At 39.0% G+C, this 26,749-nt stretch overlaps 2 protein-coding genes across 5 annotated transcripts in view; one reads left to right on the forward strand and one right to left on the reverse strand.

Annotated features, from left to right (window-relative positions):
• CENPP (centromere protein P) overlaps nt 1-26,749 on the forward strand; it is a 231,190-nt gene that overhangs the window by 128,361 nt on the left and 76,080 nt on the right. The gene's annotated exons all lie outside the window — the stretch shown is intronic.
• Nucleotides 11,672-26,749, reverse strand: part of ECM2 (extracellular matrix protein 2) — a 67,807-nt gene continuing 52,729 nt past the window's right edge. For all 3 annotated transcript variants that reach the window (XM_022564602.3, XM_022564599.3, XM_022564600.2), the window contains 5 exons: nt 26,274-26,409; nt 20,697-20,854; nt 18,405-18,544; nt 16,722-17,048; nt 11,672-13,116 (listed from right to left, as the gene is read on the reverse strand). In XM_022564602.3, the coding sequence (XP_022420310.2) occupies nt 12,948-13,116; nt 16,722-17,048; nt 18,405-18,544; nt 20,697-20,854; nt 26,274-26,409 (930 nt within the window). In that variant the 3' untranslated portion in view covers nt 11,672-12,947. The remainder of the gene's footprint in view (nt 13,117-16,721; nt 17,049-18,404; nt 18,545-20,696; nt 20,855-26,273; nt 26,410-26,749) is intronic.

The following is a 26,749-nucleotide window of genomic DNA, read 5'->3' on the forward strand; positions in this document are numbered from 1 at the left end:
TAAACATTGTAATGGTACAGCTCAATTAATTTTCACAAACACCTAATCAAGAAATCCCAGCACTCCTGGACCCTTCAGAATCACTCTGTCTTCAGAGGAGGCTGCTGTCTGACTTCAAAAACCATAGCTTTCTGAACTTTATATATACAGTGCATTCTCTTCTGAGTCTGGCTTTCTTCATTCAACGTTATGTTTTAGAGATCCATCCAGGTCATTGTGGTTAGCAATAGTTTGTTCATTCTCATTATAAGCATACCTTCTTGTATTGCACTTCACTTTATTGCATTTCATAGATGCTGTGTTTTTTGACAAACTGAAGGTTTGTGGCAACCCTGTGTCGAGCAAATCTATTGGTGCCATTTTTCCAACAGCATTTGCTCACTTCATGTCTCTGTGTCACATTTTGGTAATTTGCAATATTTCAAACTTTTCCTTTGTTATTATATTTGTTATGGTGATCTATGATCAGTGGTCTTTGATATTACTACTACAACTTGCAGAAGGCTCAGACGATGGTTAGCATTTTTTAGCAATAAAATCTTTTAAATTAAGTTTTGTTCTTTTTTTCTAAGACAGAATGATATTGCACACTTAATAGATCACAGTATAGTGCACTGGGAAACCCATAAGTTCGTGTAACTTACTTTTTTGAAATATTTACTTTATCACAGTGGTCTGGAACAAAACCTGCAATATCTCCAAGGTATACCCATATTATATAACATTCTTCTGTATGAATATGCCAGAAATTATATATTTTATATGTATATTCATATATATATATATTCATTCAACTGGGTTAATTTCCATTTGGAGTGTAGCTATGAACTTTTAAGCATTCCTTGATCTGTCATTTGAGGCTCATGTGTATGTGTTTCTGTCAGGTAGAATTGCTCTATATTTAAAAATTGTGGGGCTTCCCTTGTGGCTCAGTGGTTAAGAATCTGCCTGCCAATGCAGGGGACAGGGGTTCAAGCCCTGGTCCGGGAAGATCCCACATGCTGTGGAGCAACTGAACCCATGCGCCACAACTACTGAGCCTGTGCTCTAGAGCCCGTGAGCCACAACTGCTGAGCCCGCATGCTGCAGCTACTAAAGCCCACGCGCCTAGAGTCTGTGCTCTGCAATGAGAGAAGGCACTGCAATGAGAAGCCCGTGCACCGCAGTGAAGAGTAGCCCCCACTTGCTGCAACTAGAGAAAGCCCACATGCAGCAATGAAGACCCAACGCAGCCAAAAAAATAAATATTTTTTAAAAATTATGGGGCCTCCCTGGTGGCGCAGTGGTTGAGAGTCCGCCTGCCGATGCAGGGGACACGGGTTCGTGCCCTGGTCTGGGAGGGTCCCACATGCCGCGGAGCGGCTGGGCCTGTGAACCATGGCCACTGAGCCTGCGTGTCCGGAGCCTGTGCTTCGCAACGGGAGAGGCCAAAACAGTGAGAGGCCCGCGTACCGCAAAAAAAAAAAAAAAAAAATTATGAAGTTTCAACTTCTCTTGATAAGTAAAGCCTTGCCACTGGGTGGCTCCTGTTTTTGCATGGCAACACTTGGCTGGGGCTGAGTGGCAGCGCCTCCTCTCAGTGGGATGTGTGCCTCCCACTCTCTACCTTTGCCTGTGCTCACACAGTGTTCCTCTCCCACATCATTCTACCAGCCTCTCCTCACCTCTCAGTCATGGCATATGCCCCGCGACCACCCGTCTAGGCAGGGTTCTGCCACCTTGTCTAGAGAGCTGGGAGGCACTTCCTGTGAGATTGTTTTTCTAAAGATGTGTTGCAGCCTCTCTCCTCTCCTCACTTGTGAGCCCTGAGCTTATCTTCCTCCAGCATGTTGTTGTGCTCTTCAGTCAGAAGGCTTAGGGAAAGAAATGGGCCCTGGAGTATAATGCCAAGATGCAGGTGGTCTTTCTGGCTTATTCACCCTATTCTGCTGACATTGTGACTAGAGGTACAGCCCAGGGCCCAACACCCCTCCCACAGTCTTGGAGCTGCAGGTGGGAAGCTTTACCTCACAACTGCAGAGATAGCCCAGCGTGCACAAACACACCATTTGGATATAAACTGGAGTTTTTTCTCCACACCTTTGCGGGTTGTCATTCCAGACACATCAGTGTACCTCCTCTTCCTTAGAGTATTGTGAGGAAAAAATCTTCCTTTTTTGGTTCCTATAAGGGTCCTATGAAGGGGACCTAATTCTTTTCTACATGTTTGTTTTCTATTGTTTGGCTTTTGCTTCATTGGGCCTTGGTCTAAATACTGGAGAATTAGTGTTACTATATCAAACAGTGTCTTTGGGAATCATGAATAATCTGCACTAAGTTAATAATCTGCACTAATAAACTGCAATAAGTTTCAAAATTAGAAAAGTAATATTCGCTCTACTGACATTTTATGAACAGAAACATTGATTGCATAAAAGGAACATCAACACAAATTTCTTGCATGGCCCAGTATATTCCAATCATGATGAAAATAAAAATAAATTGCTTAAGCCACGCTTGCATATAATTTTTAAGACCCTTTCCTGACCTTCTGCTAATGTAGAAATGGAGAACAGTGGTCAAAGCCCAAACAAATGAGAACTGGAAAGGACCTTAGAAATCATCTCATGCAAATTAAAACTCCAGTGGGTGAGGAGTAGGGGTGACTGTGGTCGCATGAGACACCTTCCCGAGCTCAAGTATCACTAGGACGATTGAGTTTTATGATGTTTGTCAGCTGGTATCTGGTGCTTCCTCCCCTGTTTACCTTAACCTTCTGAGTACATTGGAATGGATTGTGTACTAGTCTCTCATAGTAGAAATTACAAGGAAAATTTTGTCCATCCGTTTATTCAAAGAACGGTGTTAAGTGCCATGAAGAAAAGCAAAATGGGATGGGGGATTGTCAGGGAAACCCTGAGGGAATGAGGGGATGTGCCTTCCAAATACCTAGTTCAAGAATGTTCTAGACCATCAAATCCCAGGATGTAAATAATGTATGCTCTTTATGCATAACAGAGGTTGTATATAGTAGGCATTCACAAAAACTTCTGAAAGAAGTGAATTCATGGGTTTGATATGATTTTATGGGTTGTTTTGAATGTTCAAGCATCCTTCATGGTGGACTAGGCTCTGTGGTTTATAATGAGAATTGACTTTATACAGTAGATCATGACCCATGGGCAGTATTCAGCCCACAGATATGGTTTGTTTGGAGCATATGGTATTTTTAAAAACCAGGAAATTTTATATCAAAGTCTAAATTTACCATATCTTAAAAACTCAGTTTGACAAAACCGGCCCTGAATTCCTGTGCAGTTCCAGCAATTGGCTGAGCTCATGGCAGCAACCTTCTTCAAATGGGCTTCTGGTTCCTGGTTCTCAGCTCCCATTCTTCTATACCCTGTGCTGGTAAGGACTTGCTTCTGCAACTTGCAGGCTGAGCTCCTGTCATCATCCTGTTGGATGTTTTGCTCTGAAGATGAATTAATGCCATAAATTGTCATTTAAAATGGATTGAGTTGAATTTATAATAAAAATGTAGGTATCAAATATTTTTAAGTAATGCCTCAAAGGCCAGTTTGCTTTCAGGAATGGGTGCAAGTAATGGTTTTGTTTTAAATAAATTTCCAGGCTCTTTTAACTGAGAAGACCTAAAAGCAGGGAGCGCATCTAACTTCCAGATCTGTGTTTCTAAGGGCCGTTTTTCATTAGAAGGAGCAAGGCCCCTGAGAAAAATGTCAAGTAATAGATCAGGGCCAGGGAATCTGTAAAGTGTGCCTGCAGCATTTCATCATACCAGCAGGCACAAAAGCACTCAGAGATTACTGAGGACTGTGAACAGAACATAGAAGCTAGGTGAAGGCATAGTTTGAATACCTCAAATAAGAATGGCAATGGATTATAGCACATCAAATGCAAAATCCTTTTTATAACAGAGGGAAGAGGGCCAAAAGGATCATAGCTTTTTCTGTAGAGGAATGCTAACTAATGAGTACAGAAGGAATCACAGAGTTAGAAAATCACCACTGTGAAACCTCCAACATAGTCACTAATTTAGGCAAAGATGGGAGCTAAAACCACTAAGTGAAAGGTTATTGGATGGCAAGATATTCACACAGACCTAAAGTCTTACCTTGCAGGATATTTCTTAATTACAAGGAGATGAAGACACTACCTTAACCAATGTCTCAGCATCACCAATAACACGCCAGCCCGACATTTTGTGCCTCCTGATATGATACAAAAGGAAGTACATGACATCACCTATGTGGGATTCTTGGCAAAAACGTTTCACCTAAATCTAATCGTAAGGAAACAATCAGACGAATACATATTAGGGGACATTCTACATGATAGCTGGCTTGGACCCTTCAAAAAGTGAAGGGGTGAAAACATAGGCAGAGAATTTCTACTCTAGTTTATAGGAGACTAAAGGCAAGTGAACTCTGATTAGATCTTGAGCCACATATACACATACCACACGCACAGCAATTTAGGACATTGTTGGGACAGTTGGGAAAATCTGAATATGGACTGTATGTTGAAACTGAATCGATGTTAAATTTCTGAGGTTTGATAATGTGAGAGAATGTTATCATTGTCTCATGGTTATGTAAGAAAATGTCCTTGTTCTTAGGAGACTTATACTGAAGTACTAGGGTGACATGATATCTGCAACTTACATTCAGATGGTCCAGCCCCTGTACCCCACAAATACATATATATGTATAGACAGGGATATGGAAAGAGTGAAAAAGATAAAGTGAAGGTGACAAAATATTAATTGGTGAATGTAGGTGAAGAATATGTAGATGTTCACTGTATTCTTTCAACTTTTCTATGGCCATAAAAATATTGCTAAATAAATGCTAAATAGTTGTGGGGAATAAGGCAATTTGCCTTAAATTAATTTTAACTCTTTGATTTATCTTTAACTCTAGCGAAATATTTACATGTAAAATTTATTTGAAGTTAATTAAGGTGTTACTCTACCTACAGATTCTTAGCTATTGTACAAGAATCCCTAGAGGATTTAGGATGGGTTTTATGAGTCTTTTGATACATGCAGAGTGTTTGTATATGTGTATTTTTCTGCATAGAAGGTCCATCATAGCTTCTATCATATCCTCAAAGGGAGGGGTCCATCCTTCAAATAGTTAAGAACTACTGACCTAGAGTAGATTTACAATTTATAATGCATTCTTTATTTTGAGTGTCACATACTAGTTAGCATTTCAGACAGTTCATGTATAAATTTGGTAATTGTGAATGTAATTCTCAACTTATGTAAAGCAAATGAACCTTCAGCAGATTCCAATTTATAAAAAGATTTGCTTATATCAGCTGATAGTTCAATGTAAGTTTATTTGACCACAGGGATTCTGTTACTTAGAAACACACCATGACATTCTAATAGCATGATGTATTCCTTTTCTTTTCCAAACTAATATGTGTTTAGTGCAATCATATGTTATTTTTAATGCAGTCTGCTTTCCCTTGTGTGGATTCACATTCTTCATATTTTGTGCAAAGGGAAAAATATGCTAGACTGTAAATTTTTTAATCCATTTTCATGTAGAAAGGGAAATATAATGTCAAAGAAGAAACAGTCATGCCTTTATTTTTTAGTTGTATAATCACTAAGCTCTATTAATCTAGTTAGAAACATTCACCTCTTTGCACATAACAGTGTGTGACAGACCAAATTCCAACATGACTTATAGTTTCAACTGTTCCTGTACAGCATGTTGAAGCAACGACATGTGAGTAATACGTTAATATGCCAAAGCGTTGTTTAAGACATATAGGATGAAATGTATCTATATCTATATAGATAGATAGATATAGATATATAGATATATAGATATCTATCTATATATCTATATACACATATCTATACTGTTTACAGTAGATTTTAGTTTCTCTGAAAATCTTTCACAAATGCCTCTGGGTCTGTTGGAGTAGGTTTAATCAGAGCTGATGTTTACAAGGATAGTAAATACTTAAACTCCCCAGGAGAACCATCTGCCCAGAGCATGCCGCACCTGGCCAAGGCTTACACGCAGACTCTTACTGTATCCCTGTAGACCCACTTGTGGGTTATCTCTGAGGTAGGAATCCATCTGCAGGACAGGTTTACTGATCAAATATTCTTCTAGTTTGGCTATTTTAAATACAGTTTTTCTCCCTTTTTGGTGTTATATTATTACAGTGAATCACACTTATAAGTTAGAATTACTTTTGTTTCCTATAATCAGGATTTTTTTTTAATCTGCTTCTAAACTATTGCCATATCTATGACAATAAGTAGTTTAGATTCTGTGAGTCCTGGTTTTACTCTGTGTTTAGAGAGCCCTTGCTCAGGTAAGGCTCGAGCCCTTGCTTAGCCCTTGTTCTAAGCTAGTTTCATTCTGTTCTGTGTGATGGATATGAGCATGCAGTGACACAGCACAAAGACTGCCAAGCTCAAGAGAGACGCTGACATGACTGCAGAGTCCCACTTGAGTGCAGCCGTCTACAGAGAGCATTTGCTGACTCCTGCCCTGCTGTAATAGGCCCACTCCTTTTTCCACTGTATATCACAATCTAAGGAATCAATGTCCTTTAATAATTAATATCTACCATATTATGAGACTTGGCAGCCTTGAGCAAGTCACTGAACCTTCCTACCTGCTGGTTTCCCAGTGCCTATCCATGAAGGAATGGACACTCATCTGACGTCCACCCTGTGCTCAGTACTGTCATGGACATCACCTTATTTAACCTTCCCAGCAGCCTTGGTAGGCAGATGTTCTCCTCAATTTCATGGGCAAGGAAACTGGAAATCAGAGTCTAAGTAACTTGACCAAGCCCACAGCTAATAAGGATTCCAGTTCAGACCCAAGATACTCGTTCTTGTTTTTTCATTTCAAGAGGTGGACCTCCTGTTTCACAGACTTCTAGGGTTTAAGGGCCCCTGGAGTCATCTGGTATATGTTAGAGCTGGCCAGAAACTTCTGTTTTCATAAGTACTTTTAATATTTTTGAATTTTAATTTGACTGAGAGTCTGAATTCAACTATGGACAGTTGAATAATTCATTTATCACCAATTTGTAAGTACTTCTCCTATGAGGAAACTTTCTGTTTTCTAAATAAGGGAAAGAGATGGAATAGATATCCTAGAGGGTTTTTCCAGCCCTTTGAGGTTTCACTTAAACAGCAGAACATGAGTATTGCATTCTTTTATGTCAGCATCTATGAACCTAGTAATTCATGTTTAAATGATGGCTTTGGAAAACATTGTCAAAGTTGCTGTTATGGAGAACAATCAGTTGATTACTAAGTATTACCAGTTGTCAAAGCATGACTTAATTTTTTATAAAATATACTCTGTGTCTTCTAATGTCCATGTCAGGAAATATTAATGAGAAATTATTCCTTATTTTATGACCCTTTATAAATATTTATTGCTTTTCCTTTAAAAATCCTTAAATTTTGCAGATTTCTTTTTGTTTTGTTTAGGAGTAGTATTAAGATCAACTTTGGACAACTCATGAGCTGATTGTTTAGACTGAGGAATCAACAGTCATTTTAGTACCTACTTTGTACACAGAATGCAGGGATCCAAGAAATGAATTGTCTCTCTTCTTCTAAGTTTTACAATCTTTTGGGGAAAACAAGATACACCTCCTACCCATCTACCGTACAACACCCCACATGCAAAGAAATAATCAATGCAGACCTAACTCATAATACCAGATCTGTCTTTCATGAGGTTGGTGGAACACATGCCGAGTGCCGAAGGGAGGGGTCACTTCCCAGGGAGCTGGGCTTCTAAGCACAGCTTGTCTTGTGCCTTGGAAGCTCCTTGAGATCAGATCATATGGCTCAAGTCAGATGGAGACTTATGGTGTACTTGCTCCCCTTGAAATTGGAAGTCGGTGCTCATTAGGGTTCCACTCCCCTGCCCTTCTCTTCACCTGCCCCTCAATGTGTATCCTTTCCTTTGGATTCCACTCCAGCTGAGTGCATTCCCACCCTCCTGCCTGAATTCCATGGTGACCACCCCCCCCTCCCAACTTCAGCATATTCTCACCCAAACTGTCCCTTTCTTACAGCTTCTCAGCAGTATCAGTGAGACTCAGAGCAGTTCTCCTTTTTGTCTCCTTTTCTCTTTGTGTGTGTCCCTTACATGGTAGATCACTATCCACTAATAGTTCTTCTCTTTTCTTTTATTCTCTTTCTTTCTTTTTACATTTAATCAGTTCATTTTATTTTTAATATATTCTCAGTTATTCATGGCTCATAATGTCCTTCTGAGATTGAGCCCCTCAGAAGACCACAGGTGGTCACTAATTATGGCAAACTTGCCCTCAGACTTAATCTCCACGATGAGAATGTAGATATTTTTTTCTTTCTTTCAAACTCTCTGTCATACCTATTCCTGTTCTTGCTTCTTCTTCCTGTCACCTGTGCTGTGTGGGTCCCACTTATTCTGTTTCTAGATTATTACAGTGGTGGCTCTTTTTCCTTCCTGAAACCATTGCTTTCATGACATACTCCTCCCTTCAGAGTTTTTTGGTGGTGCACTACATTGCTCATCACAGTAAGTCTGGTCTCTTCTTGCTGGCCTTCCAAGCCGTCCCAGGCCTCTTATTTCCTGTATAATCTTTCCTCCACTGGTGAACCTCAACTATGCTTGGCTCATGCCTCTTTTAGTCAGTCATTCCTTCCCCCTCAACTGATTCAAATCCTATTTCAAGGCCCAGCTCAAGCCTGTTGATCTTTTCTTCTCCAAACTCAGTGCTAGTTATTTCCCGTATCGTATATACCACAGGCTTCCTTTATTACTCCTGATTTAAATTTGTCAATTCAGGGAAGCCATTTTTGCCTATAGCACACAGCATTATGCTTAACATAATGTGTGGCACCAGTAAAAATTTGGGATTTTATCCTTTAGCTATATACCCATCATCTGTGGCTTAAATTTCCACTCACCAAATCTAAAATTATCTTGAAACAAGCATTATAATTTATTAACACTTCCCAATGAATTTAAAGGTTTATACTACATAGTTTGAACAGTTATTGGAATAATCACATTCTTATGTGTGAATGGGGTGTCATCCTCACTGCTCTTAGTGGTGTCCATGCAGAACAGGGGCAGATTTCAACTAGTGTAGTGGGTGGTGTTTTCCATGTTAATAAAAGCAGTCATCCCTAAGAGTAGTTAACTTTAACCTCACAAGCCTGACTCCTAAGGGATGTGTGTAGAGTCATTTGACAATACAAGCCCAAGGAGAGATTGTTGTATCTTCTCGCTCCTGTTGGCAGCACCTGCCAAACCAGGTGCGCTGCACCCTCAGATTTAGAGGTGTGCCATACGCACTCTCAGGTGTCCAGACTTTCCACTTTGTGGTCTTCATTCAGAAGATGCATGTTAAGTCCAGACTCAGCCACCTACTCCCTGTCATTCCCAAGCACCACACACTCACCCTCAGGATGCTGGGGTCATCCTGACCTGCCTTCTCCATAGGGAGTGACACAGTCTGACAGAGACGAGGATGTGAGCCCAGTCTGTGCACGCTACAGCACTGTGCCATGTTGTGCCTGTCCTACAGAACACGTACTCATGCTGACTGCCTTTCAGGGTGTTTCAGGTTGGAGGTCAGTAGTCTTTGGTTGTGGCAGAAGTGCTCAGGGCTGATCCCACCCTAGGAGCTCCAAAGGAACAGACACATCTACTAAACTTCCTTGCCCTGGCATACTCAGAGGTTGGCTGTGTCCAGGCAGCTGTAATCTGCATACCTGAGAAGCGTTTCTTCAGACCAGAGCTCTCCAGTGAAGTTCTCTGAAAGTGTGGGAGGAGCTGAGCAGAGGATAAGGACCAGGGACTTTGGCTGAATATTCCTTATGATTCTTAAAACTTGATGTGTCATTTATATAGTACCTTGTCTACTGGTTTCAAGAAATAAGGGTGGTTAGGGAGGCAGGCAGGAACAGTGGCAGCTAACCCTTCCTGATGGTAGCAAAGCTGTTTTGTCTGAAGAGAGTCTGTGTACTTCCTCTTTAGGGACACTTCCACCCCAGGGCACCATGAACTCCTAATGAGCCATGCTTGAAAACCACTGATGTGTTCATCAATGCATTTATATTCACACAGCATGCTATTTTATAATTGAATCAAGTGATCTCAGAAAAGTAAAATGACTACATAATTATTGGAGACCAAGATGGGCTCCCAGGTGTCCTGATTCCTGGTGTAATTATTTCCTTATGATTCTAGGCTATATGTTTCTTTAACTACATCTTACCTTTAGTGCTTTTTGAAATATTTTAATCTACAATAAGCCAAATCTCAAAATTGAAAAGTTAGTTAGTACTCCTCGTACTTACGTGCAAAGATGACACACCATTAATATTTTCAGACCATAGCTGGGCCAGGATTTCCTTAGTGTACATATGTATTAGTAATTACAGCATATTTCTGAAGCCAAACAGAGCACCTCTTTATTTTAAACATTATATATCATGAACAATGTTTACTATATGGACATTTATCACATTTTTAAAAATGGAATTAAAGCTTCTATCCAGAGTATGATGAAGTTTCAAAGCAAACAAGTTCAATGCTAGATATATTTTAAATTATAAAATCAGAAATAAAAGCATCTTACAACTTAAAAACAAAGCTTTCATCAGTCATTCTGATTTTTAGCCTTTCTAGAGATTCTGCTCCCAACAGGGTGTCCCTGAGTGCACAATAGGGTCTCAGTGTGTTCCTGGGCCTGGTGTTACTCCAAGGCTTCCAGGGATTGCTGTGTCTTACTGCAACTTGTGCTGTTTGCACACTCTAGAAACCCACGATCTGGGAGTACCCCCAGGCCCAGGCAGAGGGGCCTCAGGAACTCAGCATGCTTCATTGCATCACCACCCTGTTCTGCTGACTTCATTACACTTGGCCTGTTGATTTGATTGTCTATTTGATTTCCTGCTTATTGCCCCTAACGCAGCATGCATTGCCAGAGAGCAGAGACCTCATCTGATCTATTCATCCCTGTCTCTGTAGAACAGCACCTGGGACACATCTGATTAAAGTCAGAGTGAGAAATGAATGCTGGAGTGTTTCAGTATTCGTCTGTGTTGTCCAGGATGCTAATTCTTTTGACTCACCTTATTCAGTTTGAGTCCCCTCTGACACTAATTTTGTTTACTGTTTAGGTTGCCTTAAACCACTTATGTCAATACATTTATATTCACACAGCAAGAAGCATTGCACAAGGGTTCTTGTTGATTAAATGAATAACCATATCTTCTTGTTTTCATCTGTCTCTTACATTCAACTTGGCCAGTTTAAATTAGCAATGCTTCTACATTCCTAAACTAGTTATAAATCTCAACTTTTATTCCATAGGATTTTATTTCTCTTCTTAGCAACTTGGCTTAAGCCTTTGACCCTTGATTCTAACAGTTTGTATCATATTATTATTCTTGTTCATTTTGTAATCTCAGAAACCTAGATATTAAGAAAAGTGGCTTAGAAATAACATTAGCTTAAAGGGGATAAATCAAACTTACACATTTTGAAAGCTGTCCAGATAATAATCAACTTTGGTTGAATATGCTGGTTGCTGTCAATTTTATATGAAATGTTGGCAATTATAAGTATACTCACCGTGCATACCACACTTCCTAGATGCTTTTTATTCTCTGGTTCTCATAATGACCCTGTGAAGTGGGGCTGGAAGGTTCTGAGGATAGTGAGAGAACTATTAAAAGATTGAATAACTGAAGTTTGAAAAATTAGAGTAACCTGCCCAAGGGGGCCAAGACTAGAACTTAAGTTCCTAATCTGGTGTTTTTTCAAGGTACAAAACTGAGAGTAACAAGAAAAGTCAATGTGGTTTCTGTATGTGTCTTTTACAAATTACTTTAGAAATAAAGATAAAAGATCATTATATAATGAAAATTTTAATATATGGTTTTGTTAGGGTCTAGTACATAGTGAATACTAATAGCTTTATGTTAAATTGAACTGAGTAAAAGGATACATTTGAGCAAATTCGGGCAAAGAAAAGAGGTACTAACAATGACCAGAGGAGCAAAAATTTTTTTTAATTTATGCATTAGGTTTACATTTACAAGGCTTAGTCAAGGAAAATTAACATATATTTTAAGCAAACTCCACTGCTTCCCATAAAATCTTTTGATCTTGAGCAAAGAATAATGAGGGTGATCTTAAAATACTGTTAAACTTTTTAGACTTACAGAGAAATTTTAGACTTGCAGAAAAATTACAAAAATCATATAGAATTCACATATACACTTCTCCCAGCTTCCCCTAATGTTAATAACCACATACTTAGCCATAGTACAATTCTCAAAACCAGGAAATTAACTTTATAGTAGTGTTTCAATTCCACACGTGTAATTAATAGAAGGAACTAAAGCTAAGACAATAATTAAGTTTATTTATACCAGTAATTGTATCATAGGGTCTTATAGAAAATTAATAAATTATTGCTTTAACAGTAGAATAATAAACAGAACACTAGTTCATAAATTCTACCTATTATTTTTTCCTGTTATCAACTTCTTGGTCTTGAACCATAATATACATAATTTTTAAAAGGACTTAGGGAGTTCTTAGCTAATAGCAATACTAAGATCTGTTGTAAAGGACATGCTTATTTTGTTCCAGATTCTTCCAGTCTAGTTCAGTAGCACACAACATCCTATTCTCATGAGAAAACTGTGCAATGAGATGGCCTCTTTCTAGAGTGTAAAACTGAAACCTTCACTAAAACTGCCAGAAGACTAAACCTTGTAGATATGTCTTTGGTTGTTCTTATGTGCATTGGCGAATCAGGTTGGCTAGCATAATGATACTAAGAATAACATGACATTATATCTCTCTTATTGATGAAAGATGCTACTGAAACAGATATGTGAGTATAATTTACAAATGACAAAGAAAAACGTGGAATTACTTGATATTTTGTGGTTTAAGAACGACACTTGAATATGATCTTATGCATGAAAATGCGTAGGATGATATTTCTCTTGTTTTAATATAGTTGTTTTCAAGATGAAGATGTTCCAGGGTTGAATCACCATCTTCTTCAGAATTGCAAATTTGTTCTGGAAGAATATTCCTAAGGAAAAATAGACAATCAAGTCATAAATGATCCAAGTAATACTCTGCCTTCATAATTTAGGAGTTAAATTTTACATTTGTTTTAAAAACTCTTTTGTTTTTAAAATAAAATTGGATCCTTTTCTTATACACCCGAAAAAATTTCAAATATGTCAAAGATCTACATGTGAAAAAATGAAGCCATAGAATAGTAGAATAAAACATGGTCATACCCTGGGAGTGGGGGAAAAATCTTACTATGTGTGACTCAAAAACCAGATGCACTAAAAGAAAAGATTAATAAATTGACTACAGGTTTGTTTTTTTTTTTAATGCAAAGTTAAAAGACAAATCACAAACTAGGAGAAAGTATTTGCAATTTATATTACTGATAAAGGGCTAATATACAAAGACCTAAAAACCTAGGAGAAGAGGGAAATGAGAAAAAAAAAAAAAGATACCTGGGTAACCAGTTTACAGAAGAGAAAATGAAATGGCATGTAAACATGATGCTTAATTTCATTCATGATAAGAAAGATGTAAATTGAAATGATACTGGCATACCACTCTCACTTACCAGATTTGCCCAACGCCCTCCCAGAAAAATCCAAAAGTTCATTAACATGTTCTGATGATGAGGCTCTATAGGATCAAACATCACTGAAGGAAATTCAAAACAGTACAGCCCCATGGATAGGAATTTGGCAGTATCTAGCAAAATTACATGTGTATTTTATACCTTTCACTCAGCAATCCCACTTCTAGGGATCTATCCCAAAGTTAGATTGGAAAAATACAAAATTACATTTGAACAGAGTTGTACGTTGTGGCATTATTTATAGTATAAAAAAATGGAAACAATCAAATGTCTATCAATAAGGAACTGGTTGAATAAAATGTCCATATAGTGGAATACTATTCAACTGTAAAAAGGAATGAGGAAATTCTCTACATACTGATATGGAGTGATAGCCAGGATATACTGATAATTTTTAAAAGTGAAGAACAGAAAAATATACACTCTTTCCAGAGAGAAAAAAATAATAATCGTTTGGTGTAATAATTTGTATAATAATTGTGAGAGGCAGTGGGGAATATGAATGCATGTATGTATGCTTATATTTTAAAAAAATAACACTGGGATCATCAATGGGAAATTAATTTAAAAGTTTAGGGGCTTCCCTGGTGGCGCAGTGGTTAAGAATCCGCCTGCTAATGCAGGGGACATGGGTTCGAGCCCTGGTCCGGGAAGATCCCACATGCCGCGGAGCAACTAAGCCCGTGCGCCACAACTGCTGAGCCTGTGCTTTAGAGCCTGCATGCCACAACTACTGAAGCCCACGCGCCTAGAGCCCATGCTCCGCAACAAGAAAAGCCACTGCAATGAGAAGCCTGCGCACTGCAACAAAGAGTAGCCCCCGCTCACCGCAACTAGAGAAAGCCCGTGCACAGCAATGAAGACCCAGTGCAGCCAAAAATAAATTTTAAAAAACTTAACCTGTGGGAAAGGGTGGAGTATGGTATAAGGGACAGGCATAGAAAAATATTATATAGAAAGTAGCAATTCCTAAAAGCCAAAGCAAATTAAAGACCTATCTGAATATTAAGTTGTTGACCTATTGTTACAGAGAAAACTTCTGTATTTAAGCTATACATCCTTCATGGAATATATTCTTAGGACAAGTAGAACTACTAAAAACATAAAAACTTAATTAAATACTTTTGTTGTTAGTTGTAATAATGGTATTATCATTTTGAAACTATTGTTTATAGTAAATATAAGTTATTGTTGGGAACCTAGATTTTCAGTGTAAGATAAGCAAGTTTAAAACAGAAGGACTTCTCTATAACATTAAATTTGACTTGGGAATATCAGTATGAACTCATTTTTTTTTCTTCACAAAATACGTATTTCTGGCAGTCCACTGAAAGGCCTTGAAACAATAACAACACATTTGAAAGGAAGATGCCTGGTGCCCAGATTGGGGCCTCTGAACACGATTCCCCAGTGAGAGGAGCTAGGGCTCTTTGGAAGAAGGCTGGCATCGGGCTGTAGTGGGGAATATAAAAGTGAGCCATTCAAGATCTACAGAGGCTTATCCAAGGACACAGGAACCAACTCGAAGGGCTACCATTGGCCAAAGATGGGACAGTTTAAGAACAATGATTGCAGTTGATTGAAACATTCTTAATATATAAAGCCATAAGTTCATATTGATTCTCCAGAGAAAGAGAGGAAGCCAAAAACAAATTAATAAAGCAAAAATATTTAGGCACCAACTTCCTTTTTATCCTGAGACAGCCACTGTTAAAATTTTAATATATTTTATAGTCCTTTTCCTTCATGTTTAATGCATATATATAATTTTTTCCAGTTTTATAAAGATTGGCATAACATTGTATTAGTTTAAAGTGTACAACGTAATGATTTGATGTATGTGTATGTGTTTGAAATGATCACCACCGTAAGTTTAGGTAACATCCATCACCTCACACAGTTACAGATCTGTAACCAACTTCTTACTCTGCTAGGCAGTTTAAAGGAAAGAACTGAGCCTACCTTTCAGAGTAACAAAGTTGCCCTAATTGAAAAGAGAATATTATTTACAGAGGAAGTCCAGCTATAAAATGTGGAAAGAATGACAAAAATAGAAATTCACCATTTTATTACCCCTAAGGAAATAACAGATGCAAGCAATAAGCATCTGTGAGTGAAAAAACCATTGGTTCAGTGGTGGAGGAGAAAGGTCATAATGGAGATATCAGGCCGTGACCGCCTAAATCCCACCAGAATGGAACAGTTATTGTATGCCTCCTGATGCAATGCAATAGGAAGCATATAAGCATGACCTAGGAATTATTTTGGCCCAAAAATTTTGACTCTGAATCTTTAAAGCCTTTCCCATCCCCACCTCTTCCCCTATATACTTTTGACTCTTTCTTTGTTTTATTTTTCAGGAGTTTGTGTTTGGAAATGTAGAGACAGGTAAAAGAGTAAGGGGTATAATCTCCAAGGACAGGACCACAGAGCTCTGGAATCTGCCTCCCTCGTTGGCTGCACTAACAAAGCGTTCCAGATTAATTCTTGAGACATTCATACTTTCTAGGCAGGGGTGATGACTCTGTCAGCAGACGGAACACACACAGAAAAATGTATCCTCAGAAGTGAGGGAGCTGAGTGTCAATAAATTTATTCAGAATTTTGTCTTCAGAAAAATCTTGATAGAAGCAATTTTAATTTTAGCATATACTTAGGTTTTGTGTTCTGCAGATTACAGTGTTTGAAATTACATATGGAGGTGGGATTAGCATCATAGTCTACTGCACTGAAGCCTCATTTGAACATGCCTCTAAGGTTCTAGGTATTATATAATCATACTCTATTTTTACATTTTTTTACTATGGAAGTTTGCATACATAGAAAAGTAGAAAAAACACTATAGTGATTCCTTACATACCTATTATCATCCAGCTTCAACAATCATTAACATTTGCCAATCTTGTTTAATGCAACCTCTTGTCACTTTTTTTCTTTAAATTCCAGACATCATGTCATTGTTGTTTAATCCTATATTTTGTCACCCATGACAATTTAAATGGATACTTGAAAAGGCCAGAATTTACCGTATCTTGTTGTTGTTCAATCTCAGAAAATGTAGTGCTTTCATTTCTTGTACCCCAGGTGGTATAGATTTTAATTCATTATGATCCAGAAACAGCTCTCGCAGAGAATGATAAGCCCCATAGAAGGAAACTTGGTCTATGCCATCATCCACAAGTTTATTAAATGACAGGTACAGGTATTCCAGGCCTGGTTCCATGTGACCAAACACAAAGCCAGGGATGCGCTCTATCTGGTTGCCGATGAGCACAAGGTGCAGCAGCGACTTGGGTAGATAGGAGGGGACGTGGTAGAGCTTGTTGTAGGAGAGGTCAATTGATTCTAGATTTCTAGAAAAGAGTAAACAGAGTGGGGACTTCAGGGCAGTGACTGTAAGCTCTAAGTTTTGACAAGCCAGTCAAGATGCTTGTCCATTTTCCTGCCAGTACTCAGTGTGCTGTAATGATTCCCAGTGCAAGTGTGGCTGTATGGTGGTCTGGCTGCAAGGCTAGTGCTCTTACCCGGGTACCACACAGCTGCTTGAGTTCTTCTCTAATAGAGGAGCACCAGAGTTCAGAGAGAAAAACTCATATCCCAGGGGTAATGCTGAGACCCAAAGAGGTCCCCCAAATATCTCTAAGGTCAAACTTGTATCAGAAATGAAGTCCAGAGTCCTAGCTGACATCAAACCCTAAAATCATCTCTGGCTCCAGCAAGAAAGTAGCAGTGTTGAGGGGTTTTTGCATTCTTGTTCCACATTTGATCTGATGACCTGGGACCTGAGACTTGGGGTGAGAATGAGGCATCTAGAAAAGGTTGTTAATAAGCCAGAAGATCTGGGAAATGTGGTAAACTATCTGGCTTTTTTCAGAGCCTTACCTGCGGCTTCTGCCCACCCCATGAAGACTTTTCACCTGATGAAGACTCAGTTGCCCTGCCACTGCCACATCCTGCTGAACCTAATTGGCCCTCAAGGCCTCTTTTCATCTCTGTCCTGCTTCTGAAAGATGCCTGTCCCCATGGTGCCGCTCAGATCCCTCATTCCCTCACCACATGACTCTAGATTTGCTCTGATGCAGCTGCTGCCAGGGCCTGACCCTGCTTCCCTGTGTAGCTAATCCTCTCCTTCCTGATGAGCAAGGCCTCCACACTTTGCCCTTCACTGAGGCTACAGCCTGGGGCCACTGATTCCTCTCCAGGAAGATGGGCTCTGCTTTTTGCTTCTGCTGTTGGGTCAGGCATTCTTTAGTCTGTTTTGTAGCACTTGAAATAGAGAAATAGTTTGAAGGAATGAAGACAGTGTGGTATAGAACAGTGAATGCTGGTGCTTCCACCTAATGGTGAGGGAGAAGGCGGGAGGAGGGCAGCTTCTTTCCTCACTATGGGTAGGGGATTATCTCACTTAAACTTCATGACTGCCTGTGAGGTCACCAGAGAGCAGAACAGTGATCAGACCTAAGGTCACACTGCTTGGGCTTAGCACTTGCACACTGTAGGGTGTCCCCAGCAGCAGTGACCATGGCCGTCCTAACATCAGTCATATCATGAGTGGTTTGAAGTCTATGCAAATAGCCAAGTTTTATGTAGGGGGAGGTTCACTAAGAAAGAATGCTGTCACCTCCCTCACTTGCCCATGTTCATACCCTGTTTAATAATGGCAAAGGAAAGAAATCATCTAAGAAAGTCAGATTGTAGCATGTACTTACTCTTGATTTATCCAGGCTAAAGGAGCAATTCTATTTTCTTCAATTTTATTATAACGTAGTACAATGACATTGATCTTTCTGGTATGATTAAAAGAAATTTCAGTTATTTCTTCAATTTGGTTATTTTCTAGGTATAATTCCTATAATTAAGAGAAGAGACTTATTTTTTTCATATTAGTTGATAAATATATTCAATCTCACAGAATTAAAATCAGGTTATAGACTGTTGTCACTAGTGTTAGCTAAAGAGTCTTGCAGCACTTCAAAATGAGTTCATATTTTTAAGTTGTCAGATTTTCTAACTAGTAAAATAAAATGTACTATCTGTCATGGTTATGGAATAAATGAATTTTATTTAATTATTTTTAACCATAAAATGATATATGATATAGCATACCATAATAATTGTATAAAGCTTTCTAATTTACAAAACTTATTCACATAAATTATTTCATTTGGGCTTCAAGATCCTAGAAAGTAGGAAATAAGTAGAAATTATCACCATTTAGCAGTAGAGAAACTCAGGCCTGGAGAGATGGCAAGATGTTTGCAAGGTTACACAGCTAATACATGAGGGAAACTCATGCTGGCTGGCCCCAGCTTAGGTCAGCCTGCTTCCTACCAGTCCATGCTGTCTGTAATTGTTTTAGGCTCACATTTTTTAGATTTGTTTGTATTATAATTACTTTAATTAACAGTTAATTAAGAGCCTTCATTTAACATCAGGGTGAAGTTTGCTAGAACCATTAGTAAGTTTTCAACAGCTAGCTGCCTTCAAGTTAAATTCATTTGGCATTACAAGGAATTTTTCACTCAGGGATCTTGTTGGAATTCAGAAGTAAAATTGGTATATATATTCAGAGCAACTTTCTATTACTGTTGTAGTAATTTCCCCCTCTTTGTCATTTAATTTTGGTATTGTTGGAAGTGAGTAAAGTGATTTTTAGCTTTTTGCTTTTACCTTCCTACATATTTAGGGGTGAACTAGATCAGTGGTTCCTAAACTTGATTGTATGTTAGAATCACTCATGAGCTTTTTAAAGTATAAATTCCAACCTAAATCAGAGCACACTCATTTATACGTTGAAACTGCAGCTGTGAAGCAGTGCATTGGAAGGATTCACAGTACATGTACTTGCATGGACAGCACCTCCCAAGAAGCTAGCGAGAGGGTCTTTGGAAAGAGAAACCAGGGATGAGAGGGTCAGACGTGGAATAGAGACACATTGCTCTTTTGTACTATTCAAGTGTTGTGTGTGTGTTTTACTGTGTGCATGCATTATCTATTTCAAATTTTAATTTTTTAAATATAAATTGTTGACCCCATTCTCCAAAGAACCTGATTTAGCATGTCTGGGATAGGTCCAGGAATCTGTATTTCTTTAGAATCCAAGTGATTCTGAGGTAAAGCCAGGTTATAGAACCTCAATCTTTACAATTTTGGTAAATTCTAAAGGTCTATCTTAATCTGGAAGTAGGAAGAGGAAGCATGGTGGCTGTGGTAGCAGCAGTATCATATTGAGATTAATGGCCCTCTCTTGGCTCACTGCATCCACAGCAGTGGGAAGCTTCGTCCTGCTGTCTGATTGTGTATGCGGCAGAAACAGAGCTCAGAGGAGGTGGCCTAGGAGTCAGCTGGATCTGCCAGGCCTCTTAATGCAGGAAGCTGGGGCGTACACTCAGCAGGGAAGACCCCCAGAGTCCCCCCTTAGTTAAGTGTGTTCCTTGTAGCAAGAGAGACCACACACTTGGGCAGCAGGGAGTGTCTCCAGAGGGGATGGAGACACAACAGTGCTTGGGCCCTTGGTAGGAGCTAGTTAGAACTAGTACGCTGTGGGAAGGGGGTGGGGGTGGGTGCTGCTGGCACAGTCAGCAGCCTTCTCTGCAAATCTTGTCCATCTTCACAGGGTCACTGCTAGTCCATGTGGGACTCTGGGTGGAACAGACTGGGATGAATGTCACAGTTCCAGTTTGAGACAGTTTTGCAAGTCAAGGTACTTTTTGCAAGTTATAGTTTCTGTTTGAATACTCAGTTCATCTTCCCTGTTCTCTCCCCAAGAGCCGTCGGCAGAACCAATTTTCGCTTTATCAAGATTTTCTACTAGTAGTTATAATTTTGACTCATAATTTTGTATTGTTTGAAAACAGTGCTCAAATTATAGTAAATTCTGTATATAGCACCAAAACTATTGAGTTTAATATGCATCACAATAACCTTTTAAAATATATTGTTTGTTTTGTCATAGTGTACTGTATTTAAAATATAAAATATTATAAGTAAGATATTGGTACCTCAATAGAAGCAGGAAGACCCTGTGGTATAATTCTAAATTTATTTCTTCCCAGACGCAGGTAGGATAGGCTCTTCAAAGGTTTGAAAGCTAAAGAATTGACATTAGTTTCACTGAGACTGTTTCCTTCCAATTCTAAGGTGACCAATTGATTTAAGTCTATAAAAAGATAAAATTATTGGGACATTAGGATAACTAAAACCATGTAATTTCTATAGGCTTTCAAAATGTCATGTGAAATGTTCAATTTATTTGGAGGACTGATGTTGTAGCTTCTTTATTTGTATCCCCCTACCCCCTTAGAGCCTTTTCCCTAGTACTTTGCAAATCCCAAATGCTCAGATAAGCCAGGACTCAATGCTGAATGCATGGTCTAGGAGAGGCAGACCTGTAGAGAAATCACTGTTGTGCTGTATGATGAAAGTTTGTAACCCTCATACAAAAACCAAAACACCACACACACAAAAAAAGAAAAAAGTATAGGCAAATATCACTGAAGAATGTATATGCAAAAAACCTCAACAAAATATTGGCAAACCAAATTCAAAAAGATCAAGTGGGATTTATCCCAGGGATGCAAGGATGGTTTAATATCCACAATAAAAATCAATGTGATACACCACCTTAACAAATTGAAGAATAAATGTCAAATGATCTTTTATTATAGATGCAGAAAAAGCTTTTTTGACAAAATTTAACATCCATTTGTGATAAAAACTCTCAACAAAGTGGGTATAGAGGGAACATACTTCAACATATAAGACAAACCTACAGCCAGTTTCATACTGAACGGTGAAAAGCTGAAAGCATTTCCTCTAAGATCAGGAATAAAACAGGGATGCCCAAACTCACCACTTTTATTCAACATTGTGTTGGAAGTTCTAGCCACAGCAATCAGACAAGGAAAAGAAGTGAAAGGAATCCAAGTTGGAAAGGAAGAAGTAAAATTGCCACTACAGGCAACATGATACTATATACAGAAAATCCTAGAGACTGCCACCAAAAAACTATTAGAACTAGTACATGAATTTAGTAAAGTTTCAGGATACAAAATTAATATACAGAAATCTGTTGAGTTTCTATACACTAACAACAAACTATCAGAAAGAGAAATTAAGAAAACAATCCCATTTCCAATTGCATCAAAAAGAATAAAGACCTGTACTCAGAATAAATCTAAACAAGAAGATAAAAGACCTGTACTCAGAAAACCAAGAGACATTCATGAAAAAAAAAAACTGATTGAAGGCAACACAAACAAATGGAAAGATATACCTTGTACATGGACTGGAAGAATTAATACTGTTAAAATGACCATACTCCCTAAGGCAGTCTACAGATTCAGTTCAATCCCTATCAAAATACCCTTTTGCACAGAACTAGAACAAATAATTCTAAAATTTGTATGGAAACGCAGAAGACCCCAAATAGCCAAAACAATCTTGAGAAAGAAGAACAAAGCTGGAGATATCACACTCCCTGGTTTCAAGCTATAGTACAAACCTACAGTAATTGAAACAGTGTGGTACTGGCACAAAAACAGACCCATAGATCAATGGGACAGAATAGAGAGCCCAGAAATAAACCCATGCATTTATTGTCAATTAATCTATGACAAAGGAAGTCAAGAATGTACAGTATGGAAAGGAAAGTTTGTATAAGGAACAGAAGCCAGAGGAGGGAGTTGGGGGGCCAGGGCACCCCACAGAGGAAGCAATGGCCAAGCAGGGACTTGGAACGCAGGCAGATGAGAAGTAGAAGGTTGTAGAGGGTCATTCGAAGTATTTGCAAAGACAGACAGGTATGAAATGGCAGCATAATCAAGGATGTATGAGGAATGTAATGCAATAGGTGGTTCCTTTTTCCAGGACACTGAAGGAGCACTCTCTGCCTGGCAAACCCTCAGTCTCTGAACAAGAGAGTTTTAGCAGTGAATTCCCATCACAGTGTTCACTCTTGGCAGACAGTGCAGCCAGATGGACGTTTTGAAAGGAGAATGATCAAAAATTCTCCACACATTCAGATTGAGCTACCAAGAAAGGCCTTTTTACAAACAAGATTTTTCTAAATTGTTTCTACTGGTCTCAGGAGTGGTATGACCAAATCAACTGGAAACTTAAAGGAAAATGGACAGCTCAGCAGTGAAGATACCCAGAGGTATCTGAGTCAGACATTCAGGGTGTAACTTTGGAGTTTGTTCAGTGGCCAAAATTTTCAGAATAGGGGATGTTTTCATATGCACCTCAAGTCATGGGTACTGCACTGAAATGCTCTGTGCAACTCAGATCCTACTCTTAGGCATATCAGAGAAGTAAAACATAGTCTAAGGATAAACAAAAGATACTACCATCAGGAGTACAGATCATAGATTCTAGAACATGACAAGGAGGAGGTGGCAGTGTATACCTGAGTGGTACGGAAGTGTGAGTGGGGCTAGATTCTCAAGACAGAAAGATGTAGGTAGACATGGGAGGGTGAGGCAGCCAGGTGAACTCATGGAAGCATGAACCCACATGGGTGTGCTCAGGAGTAGGAAAGAGACCAGCCGTGGAGTGGGCCATATGCAAGAGGGGATGAAGGTTGTTGAGAGGGCAGAGGTGGGCTGTGCAGGGACTTTGTGCACCAGAAAATAAGGTCTGACTTTCCTTCTCTAGGCAACAAGCAGCCTCTGGATAGGGAACAGCATGACAAAATATTAATCTGCTGGTGTTTTTAACATCAGCTGAAGGACAGAGAGGAATTATGGAGGCCAACTAGTAAATTATGATAAGTGATTCTATTTCCTCATATAACCAAAACTCTTTAATTTCCACAACTAAAGATACTGAGAATCCAGCATAATTATCTAGTACATAGTTGAGGTTTTGGAATGTAATACAAGTTTTTCAGAGGAAAATAGATAATAGAAGTAGACTGGTGGTCATTACATGACCTCACAAGAAAGAGAAACAAAACACAACAATGTAAATTAATATTATACATTACTTTACGGTTATTCTCTGGCTTATGTGTATATTGTATATACATAGATATTATGTACGTTCCTATATGTAACAGGCAACAGGATGGAGGTAGAGAAGGTTCTTGTAGGTTAGACTGTGGCAGAAAGAGGATTTATTAGCAGGAAGTTGGTAGGAAGTCCTTCCCATTGTGGGCGGGGAGCTACATAACAGGTTATAGACATGGGTAGACTTGTGTGAGAACTTGACCTCATAGATATTCTGACTGGATAGCCACACCACCATCATTGCTAGAAAGGACACCATGATCATGGGTTTTGTTTTGTTTTTAACATTAATGAAGACAGGAACATTTTTTAGCATGTCCAGTTTTCTCCTGCTATCCCTCCCTTCTATTTTTTCACCTTCCCTTCAATTTTAAGACCTTCCTTTTCTCTATAGTGGGTATGCACATCTCTCAGTGGATTCTGGATGAACTCCCAGCACCTTGGCATAGCATGTGCAGAGCTGTCTGTTGTGTGGTTCCTTCCTACCTCTTCACATCATCTTTTGTTCTTCACTCCCCATCACACACTGCATCCAAGATCCATGAAACTGGATTTCCCATAGCATCCAAATTGTTTTGTTTCTTCACACTTTTGTACATACTGCTTCTCTCCCTGGAGTGCCCTGCTTCCCCACTTCTCTGGAACTATATATATAAAACCTGAAGGGTCATGAGGGAGCTAACAGAAGTGCTACAGACCACTGATGGTCAAGCCAGGGGCTTCCACCCAGAAAAGCAGTGTCACAGCACTGGCAGTGGACTGTGCTTGGGCTTGCCTTGCTCACTGCCAGCCAACCTGGCCATCCACAGCAGTGGGACTCACAGGAGCTGAGGAGCCCCAGTGGCTACAGCAGTCAAGAGAAAACCCAGTACCTGAGGGGACAGCATTAGAGCAGAACTAAGAACTCAGTACCTGAGGGACCAGCACTGGAACGGGACTAAAGACACAGGCCTTTGGGCCACACACTACAGGGGCCTCTCTGGACAAGGTGACAGTGCAGAGGCTCCTCACTGGCCGCCTGCACAGGGCCAAGGCCTGTGAGGTGCTCAGACTGTAGAGATGCGAGGTGGATCAAGGAAGAGGCCAGTGTTCACCCTGGAACACAGTCAACCCTCTGGGAATATGGAAATTTTTTCACAAGGGGGAAGTGCGTGTGGAGAAGCAGTTGTAGGAATGTGTGAGAGCACCTTCCAAATAAGGACTTAAAACATGTCATTTTGATAACACTGCTATAAATACCATCTCACGTGTAGATCACATATAACCCATTAGTACACTTGTCCTAAATTAAGTGTTCCTTTGGTCTGTTTCACCTAGCAGTTAGAAATTGAACTTTCTAATGTCTTTTCCATATGACAAAAGACCTTCAAATTTTGTTTGTTAAGTACCCCGAAATCCATCTGGAAATAGAGTATTTCCATAACTCTGTAATCCTCAGATCTGGCAGTTCTCATTATTGTTTTTTCCCCATCACCAGAAGTGTTTTGTCCTTATGAAGTTTTTTGAGGAATGAAAGGAAATAATGGAATTGTTTTATTCCTTTAAAGGCTTGGTTATCAACATTAACCTAATAAATATACTTCAAATCAAATAAAAAATGTTAAGCACTATACTTCAAGAACTACACTAGACTGTTAGGAAGATAAAAAGAAAAATTAGGCAGTTTTTGTCTTAAAGAAGCATATAAAGACATAGCTAGAATTCACAAAAAGGTAAATGTAATACTGCCTCTTTTATACAGAGTTCATAATATGACAACTTTAGTTATCCAGCTAGTCCAGAAACAGTCTTAAGAGTAAATTCCAGTTGTATCAAATGTACAGAATGTGGGGCACCTTCACTAAAACCCATCCATGGGAAAGCCAGGCTGTCGTGGCAACCACACACCCATGGGCATCATTTGTCTTGCCCTGTGGGGTGCATGTGTCTCATGGACAAGTGCCAGAGCAGCCCTCTAGGGAACAAGACTGTCAAAGCCAAAGTGACTGCCATATAGAGTGCATGTGCTAAAGTTTATGTACTTTGTTTATAGGATTACCCCTCAGCCTCACATAGTTGCTCATTTACTTATATTTTATGCATAATTCTCATTTGCCAAAACATGTCAAGTTAAAAATAGCAAAATGTTCAGAGACAGTGGGAGTTGTGTATGGGGTGTATTGTGCATCTAAGGAGACCCGTTCAACAAGCCATGATACTGTGTTATCACCACTGATACCAAAAACATCGGTACAAACACAGCACCAGAACACCTGGCTGTGTGGGGAATGTTAATGTAGCTCTTAGGATATTATGGATTTGTAATTTAGTTATTGTATTGTGAATGATGAAAACCTGAAATCAGTGAAAGTTTATTTATAAAATGCATTTTTAAGACAACGGGCAGTTTAAAATACACTTTTTTAAGTTTCACCAGTCAATAGTTAAAATAAATTTTATCAACTTAAAATGGTAACATGACCTAAAAAAATTTTACTAGCTATTCATTTAGCAATATTGCAAATAAAATTTCCACACAACTACAGAAGAAAGGTTATATGGACACATATCATAAAGTCAAACGTTAAATACCTGGTAAACTTTCTTCATCAATAACCTGAAGATTGTTCTCATTGATTTTAAGTTCTTCTAATGTAGATGGTAGTTCTGAAGGAATCGCTACCAAATTGTTTCCATCCATATTCAGGCGCATTAAATTCTTTAGAAGCTTAAAAGGCAAATCTCAAAATTACTTTTTTATCTTGTTACAGATGTACAGTCATATATGTCATTTAATGGTCAGTTTGCGGTAGTTACTAAAGTTTCACAAACCTTCAGTTGCTCAGGCTTAGACAAGAATCCCCATATTCTCCCTGCCATGTAGATGTTGGTCCTGTTAATAGCATTTATTCCCTGGTATTTTCAGCAAACTACATTTGGTGATTTTGCATCACACTCACCCATATTTTTATGGTGACTTTAGAAAGCAAGAGAAAGCTCCTGTCACCGCTGGACCAGTCATATTTTCCTAGATCTTAGGTTTTCAACTTCTCAGCAGTAGACACAAA

This window comes from Delphinapterus leucas, chromosome 6 (genome assembly GCF_059928025.1).
Source record: "Delphinapterus leucas isolate spDelLeu-1000000601 "Yukka" chromosome 6, BTC_Dleu_Yukka2, whole genome shotgun sequence".
NCBI classification, from domain to species: domain Eukaryota; kingdom Metazoa; phylum Chordata; class Mammalia; order Artiodactyla; family Monodontidae; genus Delphinapterus; species Delphinapterus leucas.